The 20,961-nt window shown below is 39.9% G+C and overlaps 1 protein-coding gene across 2 annotated transcripts; it reads right to left on the minus strand.

Moving 5' to 3' along the window:
* Positions 1-626: 626 nt before the first annotated feature.
* Positions 627-20,936, minus strand: LOC144629008 (acylamino-acid-releasing enzyme-like). Of its 2 annotated transcripts, none has more exons than XM_078487152.1 (25): positions 20,902-20,936; positions 17,970-18,226; positions 16,103-16,196; positions 15,351-15,426; positions 15,167-15,271; positions 14,697-14,728; positions 14,469-14,606; positions 13,314-13,405; positions 13,172-13,212; positions 12,285-12,349; positions 11,328-11,384; positions 10,843-10,900; positions 10,210-10,310; positions 9,522-9,573; positions 9,123-9,205; positions 8,667-8,724; positions 7,953-8,027; positions 6,836-7,000; positions 6,256-6,344; positions 6,050-6,160; positions 5,710-5,758; positions 4,621-4,651; positions 4,081-4,183; positions 3,729-3,835; positions 627-1,981 (listed from the first exon to the last, which is right to left on the minus strand). In XM_078487152.1, exons 1-25 carry the CDS (start codon positions 20,926-20,928, stop codon positions 1,876-1,878), a joined length of 2,172 nt encoding a protein of 723 aa, XP_078343278.1. In that variant the 5' UTR covers positions 20,929-20,936; the 3' UTR covers positions 627-1,875. The 2 variants fall into 2 exon arrangements, with proteins under 2 accessions (XP_078343278.1, XP_078343277.1); XM_078487151.1 differs by having other exon boundaries at positions 17,970-18,232; positions 20,902-20,934.
* Between the last annotated feature and the right edge of the window lie 25 nt (positions 20,937-20,961).

The following is a 20,961-nucleotide window of genomic DNA, read 5'->3' on the forward strand; positions in this document are numbered from 1 at the left end:
TTGCAGTTTTGCTTGGAGGAACTTGGGAGAGTTCAGGGACTGGACTAACAGAGAACATGAGTTATGAAAAGTGTAATTATTGCTCACTGTGAGTCAAGGAAAGAATTCCACGAACCCAATCCTCCTCAGGGCGCTTTTCATTGAGGAAAAACGCCCTGGGGACGAATTTGTATCCGCGCGGAAGACAAGGACCCCTCGTTTCACGTGCTCAGGCCCCGCCCCGTGTCCCCAAGGCCATTTCTCGTGCACACGCTTTGCCGGCTAATTAAGAGAGCCTTGCCCAATACTGGCCATGAAATCCCAAGTTTCTAGATTTTTCTGTGTGGAAGTGCAGAATACTTTGGCAAACAAGGGGTTATAAAGACCTTTACTACAGCCATGCTACCCTTGTCATTCTTAACTTAGTTCTCAGTACACTTCGAGTATCACGACCTGATCCAGGGACATGTCACCCTTGTCATTCTTTACTTAGTTCTACACTTCCTGATGTGTGGAAGCGAAGAATACTGACACAAACTCAGACCCCGGGTATTCTGAATTAAAAATTGCTTAAGATTAGGAAAAAGATGCTCCCAATAATTGAAATATCAAAGCCTGTTTCATTTTTACCTAAACACACTCATTCCTCAAGTTTCGTTTTCACTTTAACTATTATTTAATGAGGGTAAATTACACGTAACATGAAAGTAGGGATACCATTATGGCCCTCAATAATTACGCACATGGCAATATAATTAAAGAACGAATGATTTGTGGCGAGAGGATGGGATTTTTTTCCGCAAAGAAAACATGTCTTTAATTGCACAGCGAATTTCAATTGAGTGCTGAGAGTAATTGGAAATTGCTTAATTGGTTCCGTTTTATTACGCTTTGTGATTGGCTAAAATACTCGCGCCACCTAATGAACCAATCAGATGGGAAACCAAAGCCGATGACGACTTGCCCACACGCGTTTTCCCGCGCTTGGCGTCAGTCACGTGCATTTGTTTTGAGTTCTCATTGGTTCACTGTGTTCTTATGCACTTGTCTTGTGACTGGCGACTGTTTTGGTGTAACAGCAGTCAATTGAAACCATCATATTATTAAACTTAACTGTCTTGTGAAATTCTATCACTTCCAGGTAGAGCAGTTTTCAATTGAGTGTCGTAACACCAAAAGCAAAGTAATTAGCTGCATAACTCTGGTCAATCACAAAGGACACAAATGATTCAGTGAACCAATCAAAACTCGAATCAAAACACATGAAGCCGGTACGAAGCGCAGGAAAACGTGCACGAGCGAGACACGATTGGTTTTGGTTTTAGTTCTGATTGGCTGAGAAAGTGGCACTAGATTTTAAGCGTACTAATGCAAGACCAAAGCAAACACCAATTACTTTCGACACTCAAGTGCAAACCACTCTATTATTGTATATTTTATAGCTTTCTAAGCTTTCTTGACACTTATTAACAGTTTTGTTTATTTTATGAAAAATAGGGATTTGAAAAATAAGTCATTTTGTGAGACACGATTGGGCTTCTGATCCGAGAAGAATTCCACAGTTTAGTTTGAATGTAAAGGCATTGAGATTCGACTCGAAAAATTCTAGTGATGACGTAACTATATAGAAATCCGTATATTGTCTCTGATTGGTTGTCACTTGCGCGCAAAAATTCAAAACGGAGCAACAACCAATCAGAAACACAGGAAGGATATCTGTAGCGCTACGTCATCAGTGAGGGAGGGAGGGGGGGGGGGAAATGAGCACGCAAAGAGACGACTGCAAGACGCATGTCGTCGCACAGGAAGAATGGGCACGAGGCTTGCACCAAATCTCCTCGTTCTTTTGTTTTCTTGTTGCTCGCCACTCTGTCATGCCGCTTGTCTTTATTGGAGTTACTTCTGTAAATGAACATGGAACCATCTTGCGATATTTACGAATGCATCACTCTCGGCTTCCACTTTTGCGATAGGATGGTTGTTATCGGGATACGACAATAATCTAAAAAATAATTACAACATTACTTGTTAGCTCTTCTATTTATACAACACAGCATGCTATCAAACATGCTATAGCTATTGATGCATGCTATTGATTTTACGTTCCTGCAGTTAAGTTTGGAGCGCTTGATTTCCTTCTGGGGTGGGGAAAGGGCTGTTAATGGAGACAGTGCTTCTTAGAAACGAGGTGGAGGGCGGTAAAGGCGGGGCTTGCTATGGTTTCGCATAGTTACTTAATTTAGACAGAACAGTTGTAGTTATAAAGTTTGATCGATAAGGGCAAGACTAACTGCAAACAGACTCCATAATCTACCAATTTCTTAGGGGTAGTTATTGAAATACACATGTGGGAGGTGCCGTGGCCTAATGGTTAGCGCGCTGGACTCTGGATCGAGCGGTCCGAGCTCGAGCCCTGGCCTGACAGTGCGTTGTGTTCTTCGGCAAAACACTTTACTCTCACAGTGCCTCTCTCCAACCAGGTGTATAAATGGGAACCGGCGAATTTACAGCTGGGGGTAACTTTCATATGACTAGCATTCCCTCCAGGGGGAATAGAAATACTCCTAGCCGCTTCATAATACGGAACTAGAATAGGAAACAGCCTGATGGGCCACTCAGCTCGAATGCAGTCTTATTGAAATACGCATTAAACCTTTCTCGTCGCTGTAATCTTCGGTTCCTGTAGCAAAAAGGGACTTGAGTATTGCTACTCCCCCCTGGCTGGAATGCTAGCCCATCGCAGTTTACCTCGCAGGACTTTCTCAGAATTTCCTAACAATTTGACAGAACCCAGACCGCTCGATCCGTAAACAAACTGGCCAACCCACAATGTATTTCAAATTAAAGGAGCTTATTGGGCTAGGTAACCTATGGGCGCTTTCCATTCGACCAAAAATTCCGGAAATGTCGGAACGAGGACGAATGGTACAGAAATTTCCTGGGAAAGTTTCCAGAAAATCCGGAAAGTGTTGACTTTCCGAAATGCGAACCATTCAACCGAAAACCCCGAAAATTCCAGAAGCAAAATCAAAGTTCCCGGAAATTGTTTTCGAAAATTTGGGTCTACCTTGCGAGGTTGTCCTCTTTTCCGGAAATTTTGGAAAAAGCTACCATTTTACACTCAGCCTATGTTCCTTCGGCAGAAAATTTAGCGATTTGTGCGGCTGAAAGCAGTTACATGTGTTAAGGAAGCATTCTTGAAACTCCAAACAAAAAAAATTCAGGTGAACTCGGTTGTTTTTCGTTGATGTACACATGTTTTGCAGGCGGCAGCAAAGAAATGTACAAATATTTATAACGCGCGTGTAGGCTTCGCCATTGTTTTGCTCATTAAACTTTTTGGGTTGGCGACGTTTTCGTTGCTTTTAGTGTGCCTTTTTAAAGGTCCCTGCATTTGTGGCCACGATGTCATTCATGGCGTTTATTTTCAGTGCTCGGAATGCTTTTTATTTGCAAAGATATCGAACTATACGTGCAGGAAACCGGCCACAAAGCATTAATTTAATGCACCGTAGAAATTTCCATATTAGACGCACAACCTGATCATATGCAAATTTTGTTTTGCCTTCCGTGCAGTCAACCGGAAAAGTTGGAAAATGCTGTTCCATTTGCCACTGAAATTTTCCGGAAACTCAAACCAGAATTTTTGGTCGAATGGAAAGCGCCCTATGTTTTCACTTGCACTTGTCCACAACGCATTGGTTCTTAAACTTCAGACAATAGTTTATTTCTAAGTCGGACATCCCTACCTTGCTTCAGTTCCTTGAGCCTTTAAAGCTCTGTAAAAACTCTTTCCTTGGCTAGGAGGAACCCGAAGATCTTCTTCTCCTAGCATTATTAAGGTGGGCGTCTTAACCTGCAAGTGGTTGGAAATTCACTTTAAAACTGGGACCTCCCGTTCACATTTTTTAAAGCAGAATACGGATAACTGAGTTCTCCACGAAGATGTTGCGTGACTTATGCTTACGTAACGTTCTCATAGAAAATAGTCACGGAAATCATTCACATATTCGGACGAAAACTGCGCTATACTTCGTGTAACCAAACAACACATAACATACACCTAATCAACAAGAACAAAACGCTTTTTTGGTGGCTTACCTTCTTCACGTGGCTAATTGGAGATTTGTCAAGCATTTTGGTAAAAGTTTCTGGGGTCGGTACGACGTCATGCCGAAACTCCCCTCCTGCTTCAAAATAACACCTAAAATACATAAAAAAGTAATTAAATAATTATATAATTAATCATTAATAGAACCAATTATGTTTCGTTTAGAATAGTTTTCAATTGAGTGTCGTAAAACAATAACCAAAGTAGTCACTTTAGCCAATCACAAAGAACTCAGACAATCCAGTAAACTCGAAGTAACCCAATCAAAACTCGAAGCAAATACACGTAGCAGGCGTAAAGCGCGGGAAAACGTGCGCGAGTGAATCACGATTGGTTTTGGCTTTACTTTTGATTGGTTAAGAAAGTGGCGGGAGAGTTTAAACCAATCACTTAGCGTGCAAAACCAATGGAAACGCGAATTACTTTCGACGCCCAAGTGAAAACTGCTCTAAACATGTTTCCTCTCAACATGTTCCAGTGTTAATGTGTACGTACTATGAACGCCGTTTAAATCGACCCTATCAACTTACCAATCTGGAATATCCGATATATTCGACATGACTATAAATAGAGCAAAAGTAAATATTAATTTATCAGATAAATAGAGAATTGTATAATTATATATATGAATTGTTTGCAATCAGTTAAAGGAATTTTCAAAAGGCAAAGGAATTTTCGAGACACTAAGTACTCTGGTAAAATTTCCACGTATTTTTAGGGAGCTGTGTCACAGTTTGCGAATACTTAGAAATTTAGCTTGCAGTGTGCCTCAATCTTCAATCTCATCCTTTTCTGTTCTTTTTGGCAAACGGCAAACGGAAAAATGAAACTTTTGCCGACGCTATTCCATTTTTGTGTGCTTTATTTATGGATTACAAGAAAAGAACTCAAAATCAGAAGTTATCTTTGCCGTTTGCCGTCTGCCGTTAACGTCATGTTTAGCCTCTCAATTATCACTTTTTTTGTGCTTCTCTTCCCAATTAATCTATCATCATGATTTTTACATTTCGTCTAACTTTAAGAAAATTTTGGATAGTTTAAATTTACAAATCACATCTGTTCACGTACGTTCAGTCAACTCTTAATTCTGAGACGAACACCGACGGGACCAGCTCCAACTGTCCGTTTTAGAGAGGTGTCCGTCTTATAGGCAGTTTAGTTACAGTATGATGACTGAAAAACGACAGGGGCGGGACGAACGCCAAGTGTCCGCCTTATAGAGGTGTCCGATAAAAGAAAGTTGACTGATAAAGTATAAGAAAGTCAGACAATGGTATACAGTAGAAACCCGCGAGTAAGAACCTAACATTTAAGAACCTGTTAGGCTAAAATTTGCAAATTAGATACTTTTGGGAAAGTGTGATATGATTATTGCTTCATTTTTACATAAACACTATGTGGTATGCAAATGTTATACAAGAAAAGGCCGAATACCACTAAAATCTCTATAACAACATTGAATTTTTTCTTCAGGAATTAAGAGCCTATTTAGAACCTAATTAGCCTAAATTTGTGCTAGTAACCCTTTACTAAGAACCTGTTTAGGCTAACCTGAAAACAATAGGTTCTTACTCGCGGGTTTTTACTGTATTTGGATGTAATGGAAACATGCTTCTTACCAGCCACGTTAACTACAGGATTCCGCATTACAGCAGCTCTAAAGAATTCCTGGTTAACAAAGGATAAATGACATCATAAGAGAGCAGCTTATAGCACGGAACAATTAAAGAAAAATAGGTCCGCAATGCGTGAGAGAAATCTTCAGCGGGTATAAAGAACAGTTAAAAATGTTAAATAAAATAAATAAAAAGTATTTTTATAGCGGCACAATCCATTTATTGCCCACGGCGCTTTACAATAAAAATATTAATTAAATGATGTCAAAAAGTTAAAAACTCTATGTTTTGTATACAGGCATCACCAATCAAAAACAACTATTAAGAAATACTTTAGTCTTACCGGATATTGGCCAATTAGGTGTCCTGTCAAAAATCCCCCGTGGGATCCACCCATAATAAAAACGTTTGAACGGTCCAACTCATTGCTTTCAAGAACCTTGGTAGCCGCGCGCTGAAAAGAGAGACAAACAAGATGTTGTTATTAGAAAGACTTGACAGCACGCACGCACAATTACATTGAAGAGTCAGTGGAATATTGAAACTGACCTGAACGTCTTGGACATCCTGGGTTCCGATGTTCCCGGGTAGGGAATGAAGGGGTGTTTGGCCAAACCCTAGGGATCCCCTGTAGTTTACTAAAAACAGAAAACATGGATTGAACTCTTGCTTAGCCTGGTCACAGAGACCATACATTTCAGGGGGGATATATAAGGGGATAGGATAATTTCAAGGAGTTAGATAGTATAAACTACAAAGGGGGCCTACAGAAAGTCAAGTATTACCTACTCGGGTAATTAACATAATATAAGGGGTATCTTTAACAGGTTAAACTTGACGGGAGTCTGAGGGGGGGGGGGGGGGGGGAGAGCTCTCGTTATCTTGTTTTTCTACTGAGCCTCTAGAGCAGCAGTTGCCATTGTTTTGGGGGCTAGGGACATTGCTCCTGTTGTTTGATCTATTGTTCTCTCGAATGGTAGCAAGTCATTTATGCAGAATCTTGCAACAGCTCCTACCCGACCCTTAGATGGGGGGGAGGGATCTTTACATGCATTAAGCAGTGGGGTGGGGAGAAGGGTGTAAACCCTGCATGCGGCGTTACGGGTTACGGCAAGGAATCATACTTTACCACTGAGGATCGAAAACCCAAGTTTGCAAAGGCAAGCATTGTAGATAAAGAAATCCGATGTGAAAGCCGTGTGAGGTCCTCCATGTGGAAAAACTATCAACGGCGGCTTGGTATCGTCTTTAAAGACAGGCTTTATGAGCACGGCTTCATATTCATCTTTAAAATCTGGAACGAAACATCAATAAGCAGTCAATAATAGCGCGACAGAGGATGGAAGATACAGGGCGGTGAACTACGTAAGAAAATGTATCGCGCTGTGTTGTGTCACGCAAGCTGATACATTGAGGGGCATCGTTTTGCGTTTCATATCAACGTTGTGTCACGCGATGCGTCTCATCACGCAACTGCCTCACACCAAAATTGAGTCACGCACCGAGGTGCTCGCTAGACGCCAATTGCTTAGTTTGACACGGTAAGTTCGTTTACAATATAAAACGCAGGGATCTTATAGAGAGATTAAACACCACGGCTGACGGACATCAGCAGTTTTTTTCCCTTTTTTTCCCTTTCTTTTACAAAACGTCACTTCTGAGAATGAGAAAATAAGCTTGTAGTTCAAGGGGCTTTGTGCAAACCGTTAACGTTTCAACTTCCCGCTACAACTATAGTAAAGAAAACAAAGCCACTTTTACAGTCTTTCAAATACTGATTAAATGTGTAATTTTTTTCTTTCACAAGACTGCCACCTCGTCGTTTGAAGTGTGATATTGGTTTAAAACAAGCAAAAATAACCTTAATATCGTAAAAAATGTTGTGGTTATTCATCGTGGTAGAGTACAATAATAAAGTATTTTTCGTTTTTCTCACGACGTAGTCACGTGTGATGGAGATCGCGACGTTTCGACTGCACACTGCTAGTCTTCATCAGGCGATAAGGTCGACTGGTTGTGCGTGAACTTATAAAGCATGCGGCTGCGCTGTGATTGGTTGGTTTTCAACAGCTGCGATTGGTGCATTTCGATCCTCGCTGTTTCTGTGTCCTGTTGTTCCCTCAGCGGTCCGCTGTCGCACAGTTCTCCTGTTGTTGTGTTTTTTGATCGTGGGCATCCATGCTTCAGAAAAATAACCTTGTTCTTTTCTTTTCTTTTTTAACCTACACGAAGGGCTTAAAACTTACCAGAATCGTCGCTGGGTGCAACTGACATCACCTCCCACGTGATTTCATTTTCAAGGTTCTGACATTGCGATTGAGCTAAATAGAAAAAAATGAAAATGACAGAATAACTCACATCTAATTTTAAATACTTTGGTGATTTATTATTAGCTTACGAATTCAGATATTTCACGGATTTTAATTTAACAATGAAATTGAGATGAGAATGAAAGTTAAGTCACTGTACTAAGTGCACCGGGAGGTGACCAAATGGCGCGTTACTAGTACTACAATTGAACCTATAGTTAAAGACGGTCGAAATCTCCCTAAAAAATAATCTAAAAAAGTCAGTTTATCAGCAGCCACCTCTACTAGACAAGGGCTGACACTTTTATTCAGTGTATTTTGCCTGCGTGCAGACCGTGTTCAATCCTCTACGTGCGTGCGTTTTACAGTACGTAATTAAAAAAGGGCAACTGGCTACATCTACATTTATTGAGTTGATAAAATCGTTTACGACATCACATCAACTATAAAAATAGATACAAAATAAAAACGAAATGTACATATGCACAAATTAGATATAAAAATACTTAGTTACAATTTACTTTACTTGTTTACATGCTTCCCTAAATCCTCGTGAGGCTTACGCGCCGCGTTCTACTGCAATGTAATGCGGTTGTCTATTGTATTCTGCCATTGTAATAAGCAAATGAACTTGAAAGTTTTTAACAGTACCTACTTGCATCCAGGGCAAGCCAGATTCTGGGACGACAGCTGGTAAGGCCGCTACCATCTGAAGGAGAGAATAAAGCGTTTCTGTGAAGGCACAGCTCGACATTTATCAAACTGTTTAGATTCAGAAAACAGAAGTATTTTTTATCGCGCGGTCAATTGTCTCCCCCGACCCTTCCCCCCCCCCCTGCTCCATAGTGATGACGTAGTCCTATAGAAATCGGTGCAGTTTCTCTGATTGGTTGTCACGTGTGCACGGGACATGTCAACTGCGTAACAACCAATCAGAAACGTCAGACGGAGCTTAGCACTACTACGTCATCAGTATGGAATTCTTCCCCTTCGAACACAAGCAAGCACCTCACTCGCATAGAACAGATTTTTTAGGCTACCCCGTGTTACAAATAAATGTACCCACAGAAATCACATACAAGCGAAACATTGAGATCAGTTACTTACCAATTTAGCAGGGCAGTTTGGTGAAGCGTATGAAGCTAAAATGACATCATTGTTTACATCAAGAAGACTCCACGATCCGGGGACTAACAAAAAGCAATTGGAAACTAAGTCGAGCAAAAAACAAAGATTTCGACTACAAATTTATAACAGTAGTGGGTTTGTTTTTCTTCTGTTTGAAAGTGGGATTGCCCAACTTCTGAGAAATCTAAACAATCGGATATTATATTAAGGCAAAATGCAAGAAGCTTGAGAAATGTTTATCTCTGTCCTGTGTGTTCTGATAACCAAGATTGTATTACAAACGTACAAGTGAAAAAGACAAAAAAAAAAGAAAAAAAAAACGTTACGTGTCAAGAACTGATACAAACTACCTTTCATAAAGTTAGCTATGTAACTCACCATTAGTTAAATTTGTTACCGACTTGTCCTTGCAATTCACAAGAATGATTTTCTGGAATAAAAACAGTTAAAACAAATAACTAACAACTCCATTTGGCAGGTCGTGACCGACATAAAATTACTTAAAGCGATCTTGTGCATCATAATTTAAATGAATTTATGCAATAGCTCAGAAAATTCTCGCGCGCTTATTGGTCGAGGGGTATGCATATATGGTCGATGAGAGTATAGATCATGAAAATGACGTAACATGTTCCGCAACATTAGGGTTATTTCATAAACTTGAGAAAACCAGAATCCGGCAAGTTGTGAAATGTCAACTGGAACATTTGGGACGATATTTCCCACACAATCGAAGGCCTTAAGAGCAACACATTCGATATTACGAACTGGCACACGTGCGCGCGACTTCGCAATGATCTTTCATCTAATTCGCCAGTAAATTTTCCACCACATTTTTCCATAGTCTACACACACATAGAGTATAGAAATGACGCCATAAAATGTCCAAACCTTTGTGGTGAAACCACTCGCCTAGCGGCTTGTTGTTTCACTTGAGGTTTCAACATTTTATGACGAGATTTCTATGGTCTATAAGAGTGTGTAGACTTTGGCTAAGTTAATACACAAAAACGTAGCAAAATGGCGTGAAGTTATGCCTGCAGCGAGGCATTTGATTAACACCAACCTTAGAACTTCTCCATGCGGTACTAAGGATGACACTATTTTCATCCTTCGACCAACATCTGTCAGTCAGAAGCGTGTTGTAAATTCCAGGAAATCCGCCTTCTGCAAAAATAAGAAGCTTTGGCTGAAAACTGAAAAGCGCATTTACTGAGACGCAAAACTAAACTAAACTGAAAGTTGCCAGAGAACCAATCACAACTCAGCACAAAAGGCTACTATAAACCAATCAGAACGATCAACGCTAACTGTGTAGCCAGTAGTGTAACAACACGGAGACCCTGTAAGCGCAGGAAAAGCCCAATCACTGTTTGCATCTGATTGGCTGAGCACACATTTTCTCTGCTCTGATTGGCTGGAAAAGTGCGCGATTGGTTGCACGAGTGTCATGAACATTTTGTAAAGCGCGGCAAAAGCTCTTCGCCAATTCGTTCCTATCAACTACAGTCTGACGTTTTTTAGACGAACACGGACACCAAAAGGGGCTGAGAATGGTGCCCGTATTATGAAGGTGTCCCTATTACACAGGTAGAGCTAATATGAACTTTGGCCTGTTTCGGACCAAGTGAAGTGTCAAAACAAGGAAGTGTCCGTAATAGAGAGGTGGAACAGGTTTAAACAAAAGCGATGTTCTTACTCTCTGGGATGTCCACAACGTCAATGATGGTGGAAGTAGTCTTCGTAGTCCAGTCATACTAAAGCGTAAAATACAAAACTGGCTGAGCAGGGGGGTGGAGGTAAAACTAGCAGTTCTATGTACTCACATAACTGCTAGTATGGTAATTTATAAGTCAGATTTCAAGGTGTTCTAACCATAAAGCGCTTGCCATTTGAGGATCAAAAGGGGTTTAGGCTGTCTTTTTAAAAATGCTTATCAAATAGGCTTTTTTATGAGGAAAGGGGCCTTGGAATGAGATAGGGAACTTTCCTGAACAGCTGAAGGCTTGCTATCTCGTGGCTCTCTTATATAAGTACACCTCCCCCCCCCCCCCCCTTCTTTTTTATTTTCTTTTCCCCATCAATAAACAAGAAATTATTAGCACTCATAAATCCATTTGAAGAGATCACAATGTCAGCTAGGCAGAACTAACGCGCACGTTGTAAAGGGCGATTTCTAACTACCTGCATTAGTCTTCCACATTTACAATGTGCCCCGCCAACATCCAAGGCAATGTAAATCTAGATGAGAATGTAAACAAAAGAAAGACATTCAGCAGCAAAAAAAAAGAGTTTTTAAACGTTTTTATGTATATGTATTAATTTAACCTCGATTAGAATGAATATAACCTACCAATAAATATTATGATTATAGTACACTAACAGTCAACACTCTGCGAAAAATGCCGAATTTGCAGTCATGGAAGGGCAAAAACTGAAGTACTGAATACAATATACAATGTTAACAAAAAAACTTTAGAAATCAAGACGGTCTTTGGTCTTCATCGGTTTTAACTCTCTCTTAACGGACAACTTAATAAGATGGACACCTAGTGTTGCTCCTGTCCCTGTCGGTTTTCAGTCATTTTACTGTTAGTATGGACCCCTTCGGTTTCTAAGACAAACAGTTGAATCCAGACCCGACAGTGCCCATTTTATTGTAAAGCGACTAAAGTTTGCCGACAGAAAGAGACCGCTAGGCATTTCGTGTTTAGGGAAAATGTGCCAAAAGAAGCAAGGCGCCCGAAGCCTTAAAATAAATTGCACATTTATGGACCCCCCGCGAGACTCAGAAAACACTAGCATGTTCTTAGTTTTTGTTTCACAAAAGTGTTTTAGCGGCCTCATTTCGATCAATATGAAGAAAGCTCAGATCGTCATTTGTCAATCCTATTGTTTTTCGAATTTAAATTTAGTTGTACTTCCATGTAACGGTTATTTCTAAAGATGTATGTAGAAGCATACGAAACGTCAACTAAAGGTCTATTTTTTTTTCTAACAATGCGTTTGTCCGTAATGGTTGTCACCGCAGTTTGCGTGTTTTTTTGGATTGTTCAACTACACGAATGTGTCAACATAATGCAACAAGTCTTATTAGATGCGTCTCATCTTTACAGAACCGACCATTCTTATATACCTTACCAGCTTATCTTTGTTGTGATTGAAGCGAGGTGAATGCACGGCATATTTTATGTCACTAAGCTGTTCTGAATAAAAATAAATGCAACAAATACAATGAAAATGTTAATAACTAAGTTTCTTATAATTATTTGCAAAGTACTTGATGTCTGATTTCCTAAAGCAACTTTTTTTAAAAGAAAAAGGAAAAATCATCTATAAATAATAAATAAATAAATTGCTATATTTAGAGAGGAAGCCACATCAGCGCTAGCTGGTTTTCATGCGGGTCCTCTGTCCAGGTCGAATTGGAATTTGGAAATGTTGGTTTTTCAGGAGGGAGGAAAACCGGAGAACCCGGAGGAAAACCCTCGGAGCAAGGCGAGAACCAACAACAAACTCAACCCACATATGGCACCGGGCCGGAATCGAACCTGGGCCACATTTGTGGGAGGCAAGCGCTCTCACCACTGCGCCATCCCTGCTCCCCCTTCGTTAGTTCGTTCGTCTCTTGTTTTGTAAGGTTAAAAGCAACTAAAGAACGAATTACCGATACTTTTAGACATGGTGGTTAATGCTTTGTCTACATGTAAAGGTCCTACAAGGGTGGATTCTGACAAGGAAATTGGCCACTGAAAAATTAGTAACAGCAAACGAAATGAAATCACAACAAAGTCTTTTCCGTACCTCAGGCATTCCTTGGCCAAATGATCAAAAGTGATTAATGAGTATAACTGTTAATGTGTCAGCTTTCCGGAGGAAAAAAAAAACATTATTCCATTTAGTTCGTTCGACCGTCGCCTGTTCGCTTGTTTCGTTTCGTTCGTTTGTTAGTTGGTTAGCTTTCTCGTTTGTCCGTCAGTTCGTCCATTGATTCATCTATTTGTTTGTTAGCTATCTATCGTGCTCACCTAGACGTTTTCCATCTAATGAAATAGAGAACAAAGCATTCCTGGAAAAAAAAGGAGGAAGGAGAATTAAGAAAACCATCACCTGTGTATATCACTGCAATGCGAATAAGGAGAAAGACAGTTATTGACAAGCAATCCTTACTTTCTCATTGGACAGTAGATCAGCCCAAGTCTGTAAGGCTCATGAAACCAACCCACAAACACGACACTGCTATCATCTGGACCCCAGCAGGCCTAAGGAAAAACCAATCAACACATTCAACACATTCTGATGTTTACCTTTTAAATTCACTGGGTATTTTAGCTTCAATCTATGCGATTTGTGGATTGACTTTTCACTAAAAGTTTAGTAGCCTCCATCAAAGTGAAGTGGATGAGTGTTATTGATAATGAAGCTAGCGCTTAACGTGTTTGAATATGTAAGCAGAGTTTAAATTTGAAGTAGAGGAACTGTAAGTGGAAAGCCTTTTTTTCATTCAACACATTTGTATCCATCATTGAGTGCCATAACTCTTAGATCTTTCATCACCCGAAATTTCCTCTGCACTTTTTAGAAAAGGGATCTAAAAGCTAACAATGAAGTCACTCCAATAAAGGTGGAAAGAAGCCACCAAAAATTTAGTGAATAGCCAATCTACAGATCAAGTCAGTTGTAACTCAAATAAGAAATGGCTACTTTGTTCACAACAGCCAAAGGTATTTGCTTGGTATTAGAACCCTTTATGTGTGTGGTACCTTCTGCAAACATTGGATGACTACAATAGTATCATAGGTCTGCAAAGCGTGCAGAGGTCTATACCTGCTGTTATCTCCATGCATTCGGCATTCTGCACACATTGCGTGCCTATAACAGTTCCACAGGCCTGCAATGGATGCAAACGTCTACGCTAATAGTAGACTAATATTTCGGGTGATGAAAGATCTAAGAGCTATGGCATAAGAGCTGCTGCAGGTAATTACATGCCTATAGTGTTAAGTAACGTTATTGTAAGTAAAATTTAGACAGAATCCGCCAGGAGTATTAATTGGACAAAATTATGTACCAAAATTATTTACATCTTATTGGGAACTTCTGTGTTACTGTTCTTGTGAACTTTGAAATTTATTTTCTCAGGCTCCGATCAAAAATGTTGTTGCTGATATCACAGATAACGACTTACATCTTTAGCTTTTAAAAAGGGTAGAAAATAATGCAATAGGATTGAAATTATTCTGGTACTCAATTTTTGTCCAACAATAATTAATATTACTCGGTTTCCTGACGGATTCCGTCTACCAGGTATGTTGTTTTACTCACTTGTCCCACAGACAAGTGATCAGGTATACCATCCAGCACTCTTGTCTCTTCACTTGTTATGTCAAAGACAACAAGCACAGGGGAACACTTAGAAACCAACTGTTCACCCCAGTCATCCTTAAACTCAAATTTGTTTCCCTGAAAAAAAAAGGAAGAGAAAAGATTGAAAACTTCTAACCAACAAGTCAAAATTATGATCAGTATTAATATGCACATAATTTTCAGTACCTTTTCTGGCGATGGCTTGTCGGATGAAACATCTGACAAAACAAAAAATAATCATTTTCATATTAATAATTTATTACTAAATTTTTATTGTTATTCAAACTAAGTGGCAGCCAACTACTGGTCAAAATTAATTTGGCCATCCGATAATTTTAAAGATATATATTAAATAAATCAACAAAGAGAAGCACACCCCTTCTTATAAGTACTTGGACAATGAATAAAATAATTGCCTGTTTATATCACCAAAATTACTATTTTTAGAGAGGAAGTAACATCAGCTCTAGCTGGTTTTCATGCAGGTTTTCTATCTACTAGGTCTTGAGAATTACCGGTAGAAATTGCAATTGTTGGTTTTTCAGGAGGGAGGAAAACCGGAGAACCCGGAGAAAAACCCTTGGAGCAAGGACAAGAACCGATAACAAACTTAAACTACATATGACCCAGGTATATATCCTTTCAAGAACACATACCTGGGCTCTGTCTTTCAAAGTATGAAACAGCTTTTGGTAACTTCTTTTCGGCCACAAACAACAGAGACTTTTCTGAGGCTGACCAAGCCAAACAACCAAACTGTGCTGAAGAAAAAGAAACACAAATCAAGAAGAAAAAAAAAGTAAAAACCTTAATTTATTTATAGTAAGATAATGTACTTACAGTCCTCACAAATTTTCCCATGCTTTTCACAAGCCAGGACATCAACACTCTTGACGAGGTTACCAGTAGACCAAATCTAATAAACACCAAATAAACATAAAAAGTAGCATTATAAACAAAGATGTCAATCTACAGTAAATAAAAAATCCAAAACTGCTAAATTGGCCGGCAATTTTGCCCAAAGGCACCGCTCTTAACCCCTGAAAATTGGCCCTTATGTAAGAAATCTTGGTTGCCCAGCTTTAAAAAGCTTTAAATTATTTTATGATAGCAAAGTAATTCAAGTCGCCCAAAACAAAGACTAAATTGTCACCTATGGCACTCTGCTAGAGCACAGCTCTGGATATCATTTATAAATAAACAGAATTGTGTAGCTGTATGAAAATGAACTTCATTGTAGGTCTGGCAAAAATGAATTAATCTGACAAGTGCAAAAATGGCCTATAATGCTATTAGTTTCAGGTTGACACAGTCCATGCCAGGTTGTGGCAGCCTTCCAATAGTGAAGCATGCAAGGTCTAAAAATAGAAAGAAAACATCAGTGTGTTCTGAGAGAAATAAAAGGAATCTAGGCGAAGTTTCCTTTTAATAAGTGTTTTAGGAACACCGGCTATTTTAGAAAGATTTTTTGGGAAAACCGCCCACCGTTTTGGTTTGTTTGTCTGAGTCTTGTCTGAGCCATGATGTAACCCACGCACTTCCTTATTGAAAAAAAAAAATTGGAAATTGATTTCCCCTACATGTACATTTACCTCTAAAAATTGCTTGTCTTCTTGCCCCTTGTTTCCTGGAACCTTTCGCACAATGGCCTGCAGCTGTCCACTTGGCGAGACACTACTTAATTGTCTACATTAAAGGAAAAAGAACATCTTGAAGGTTTTAAAATACAGGCATTGATCAAGACTTAAAATGTGAGAATGTTGTTGATTTTGCATATTGTACCAGTTTATATTTTCTAATGCACTGCAGTAAAATTCCAAAGATAAGCGCCTCCAAGATTAAGCAGCGGCGTAGCCAGGATTTTTGTATAGGGGTTTCCAAATGTGAATTGTAATTGTGAACGTAAAACCGAGCGCCGGAGGCTCCTCCTCTAGGGGGGTCCGGGGGCATGCGCCCCGGGAAATTTTCAAATTTGCGGTCCCCAGAAATGGCATCTCCTTGATTCTGAGCATAAATGTTTAGCAATTTAAGCGTCAATTGAAGCTAGTATTTTTAAGAAGGGAAGCTCAAAATCCCACGTACCAGGTAATTTTTTTGGCGTACCATTCACTCCTGGCGTACCGTCACTCACTAGTCAGCTAGTGTATCAGCCAGAAGTAGGCGCCGTGGATGCTTCCGTGAAAAAATGTCGACTGTTGCATTAAGGCCAATTTGTCTGTTGTACTGTATGTTCATAATAGCAAGTCCTGACTCTCGCTCGCTGGTAATTGTAGCCCGCAGGTATGTCTTTAGTCTGCGCAATGTGCTGAACGATCGCTCACATTCTGCAGAAGTAATTGGCAACTTACACAAGATGCGCAGCAACTTGTGCACATTTGGATAAAAATCGCTGTCACATTATGCCAAGGCCTGAACTGCACTGTTTGGTAGGTCTTGATCTGCACTTAGCCACTTTCGCCGCCAACAGGCAAGCTCCACATCTGCATCATCTGGATAGTACTGGATGGCAGCTCGCACAGAGTTTCCTTCTTGAGAAACAAGCAAGGCTGGTAGTACGCACAGGAGGGAAGACATCACAGCATCATTGTTTGGGTCGAAGTATGAATCCATCTCAGAGATAAGGTAATCTAGCAGAGGAATTGTAAGCGCTCTTTTGTAGTACTCCTTGAGTGATTCTGCTTCAACATTGCTTCGGTGCTGTTGCCGACCAACAACGCATATATATTTTTTCTCTTGAATTAGCTATTGCGATATCCCGAAGGGGGGGGGGGGGGGGGTTCCGGAACCCCTGGAACCCTCCCCTGGCTACGCCACTGTTAAGCCATCTGAAAACAAGCCCCCACTACTCCACCCCCACCCCCCGGCTGCTCCCTGGTCCCAAGCCCACACAAAATGGACATTGAGCAAATATAAACCCAGGGTTAACTTTTAAGGTCGGGACACACTAAGCAACAAGTCGCTGCAACATGTCACAGGGACAAGTTGCTGTGCACAACATTTTTCCTCGCGTGACATAATGCATTTCTGTGACAATTGTTGTCGCTGGGACAAAATTTTGTCGCTGCGATCAGTCGCAGAAATTCAAACCAGTTTGAATTTGTGCGCCTGAACTCAGCGACAAAATGAGCAAAAGCAGCATTGCCCCAGCGTGTGCAGCCTTCTGTGACAAGTCGCTGCGACAAAATATAAATTAACCAATGACTTGGCGTCATGTATTTCTGCATATTAAATTAAAAAAATAGTTCACATTCCCACTCTTCCAAATTTGCTGCATGTCAAGCACCTTGTCGCAGTGGCTTGTTCTGATTCAATATAAACACGGAGCGACTTGTCGCAGAAACCTGTTGCTGTTGCTTTAGAATTTTACGGTGTTTGTTAAATAGTAATTTAATAAATATATATTTAGTAAACTAAAAATCATTAACATAATTACTGATGATTAACAATTCTAACACTTACAGATTTTTAACTTCCACTGGAAATAAAGGCTCTTTAATATTATGAAAAGACCCTGAAGCTGTCTCACAACTTGCAACGTGGCTTCTCTGAAAATTACGATTTTCATTTCTTTCCAAATCCCGCTGTGACCACTGGGAGGTGATGTTTAGCTCAACTCTATCAGATTTGGAATCTTGATTAAGGAATGATATTCTTGCTTTGGTTACAGAAGCAGCTTTGGTGCATTCTTTGTATACTTGTACAGCCCTCTCCACAAACTGACTCTATAAAGAGATCATTATGGTAACTAACAAATACAATATTCTATAATAATAAAGTGTACACATGATTGTTGCAGTTGTTTGTAATTATTGTATTATTTTTTTATAAATAGTGATTGCAATTACAAAAAATTAGGTCTGCATTCATCAGTTTGATGGCCCATCTGGCTGGAGCTTTTCCCGCTTTCTGTAGCATGAGGCAAAGTCCTAAGAGTTATTTCTTAAATATATTCAAAGCGGCCTATTGGAATGACGGAAACACACGAAAACACTGAAAGCGCATGGAACTCTGAGCAAGAGCCTTGTTTGCAAAAAAGTCCGAGTTAAGGATCTAGGGACAAAAATGAAGCAAACGCGAATCAAAGAACGAAGGCACCATGGTTTTTCGCTTTTTTTTTCGTTATTAAACTAAAAATTTTACAAATTAAAATCCTTTTCAAAAGAAGTGTATATTTTACTACATGTAGCTGTTTTGTGGCTTGGGCGCATCACAGGCCCGGTAAGTACTTTTTTAATGCGCAATTTCGTAGTTTTATGTGCCATATGCGCATGGTGCACGGCCTTCCTAATCCCTGCAAAGGTAGCAGTGTATAAAAAATGACATAGAAAAAAGTATAATAAAACAGTGTGATGACACAGAATCATTACCCCCCCCCCCCACCCCTCTACATTCTTAATACCACCAAGACCAAATAAAATTTACCCTTCATTACAACAACAACATATTTGTCAAATAAATAAAGGCTATTTGAAGGAAATAAAGAACACTGTAATGACACAAAGCTCAATCACGGTCATCTTCCGAGACTCAGGGGCAGTTAGTCGGGGCGACGAATGCTCATCGGGACGACGGGATTTTCGGGCCTGCTCTTGTTTGTAAACTTTGTTCGAAAATTCCATCGTCCTGATGACCTGCCTGTCACCCCGACTAACTGCCCCTGGGTCTCCGAGGATTAGTGACAGTAAGTTTTTTTAATTAATTGATTTTAAGGTTACCTACCTTATCCCGGGGTATCCAATCGAACAAAATCGAACCAAAAATCAATCGAACCCAATCGAACACCAATCGTTCGATTGGGTTCGGTAATCGAACAAAATCGAACATCTATTTTGCTGTGAGTTCGATTTTCGCACCAATCGAACCAATCGAACATAATCGAACACAATCGAACACAATCGGGTTCGATTTTCTTCGGAATCTTTCTCTTGATAAGTAAATCACGCAGGACTAATCAAAATCAACTTTTATTGAATGAAATAAATATAAAAACGTCCAAATATCGAACTGAATGTCAATGTTAAGTAAAATATATGTGGTAGAAGAGAACAAAACGACGGTAAAATAACTGAAATGCACTATTGTTTACATTTCTATGTATATTAGAAGGAAGGATATGGTTTCTGCCACGATTTTCACCGTTACACTCAAACAAAAGTTGCACCATTTCATTCACTGCAACACAGGCAGTTGTGTTCAATATGTGAAGAATCATTACTAGTAGCCAAAACGCTGCCGCCATCAGTCTGTCCAAGCCCTCAAGGGCGGCCAAAAGCGGCGTTAACAGGAGAAGAGCAATTTCCAGCATGACAACAATTACATTGGAGGAAGTGCTTACTATTAAACATGGATGACAAAAATAACAAGTGAAGAAGTAAAACGATTTTTTTTCTTAAGATCGAAATCGTCGCAATGAGCAAAAAACTTGCATGCAAAATTGACTTTAGTTTCGGACGAGTACGTTGTTCGACTGCCCCAGCCGTGGCTCTTGAAATCAATCGCTGCAGAATTAACGTCGCGTCTCTATTGTCGGCTATTGTGCAGACAATCGTCCTATCCTGGGGTATGGCGAATCGCCAAAATAGGATTAGGGGAACGGTGCACCGTACAATATGTTAGCCTGCGTGGCCGGCGTCTGAATGGGAGGAAGAAGGGAAGTTTGAGCGCGAATCCCAAACAATCGCGCTTCGCGCTCGAACTTCCCTTCTCCCTCCCCTTCGAACGCCGGCCACGCAGGCTAACAATATGTACGCAGTATAAACAAACAGGAGTTCGGTAATCGAACGTTCGATTGAGTTCGATTGTTGGTTGTTCGGTAATCGAACGTTCGATTAAGTTCGATTGTTCACTGTTCGGTAATCGAACGTTCGATTGAGTTCGATTGACCAAATTTTATTGTGAGTTCGATTATGTTCGATTACCGAACCCAATCGAACGATTGGTGTTCGATCGAGTTCGATTACTGAATGTTCGATTGGATACCCCGGGCCTTATATACCCCATAATAGTACATAATAATAATTAATTATGCATGCAGATATGCGAGTCTCGTTCTATTCACGATTTTTGTGACTGACTGACTGCAATCATAATTGCTGAAGGATAAGATGGAAACACTGGATGTATAATTACGAATGAGTTTATGCGTCTTATTCAGTCTTATTCAGTCAAGTCACATGAGAAAAATATGTGCGGAATTTTTATCTGCCGTGACCAAAAATTTCGATCTTTTCCCCTTTTATATTTTTAAAATTTGCCACCAAAAATATATCAGATGCTAGTCAACTAAGTTTTCTGGTTATATTCTTTACCAGTAATCAAAATTCAATTTAAAATTAGAACGATCGAAGTGACAATAAAGAAATTAATAAATTAGCAAGAGCAAGAAACTGACCTTAGAATTTCCGCTTTCGGCCGCCATCTTGCATCTGACAGGCTAGGGCACTGGGAACGA

The sequence above is a fragment of the Oculina patagonica genome, chromosome 10 (assembly GCF_052425735.1).
Source record: "Oculina patagonica isolate OP01 chromosome 10, crgOcupat, whole genome shotgun sequence".
Taxonomy (NCBI): Eukaryota; Metazoa; Cnidaria; class Anthozoa; order Scleractinia; family Oculinidae; genus Oculina; species Oculina patagonica.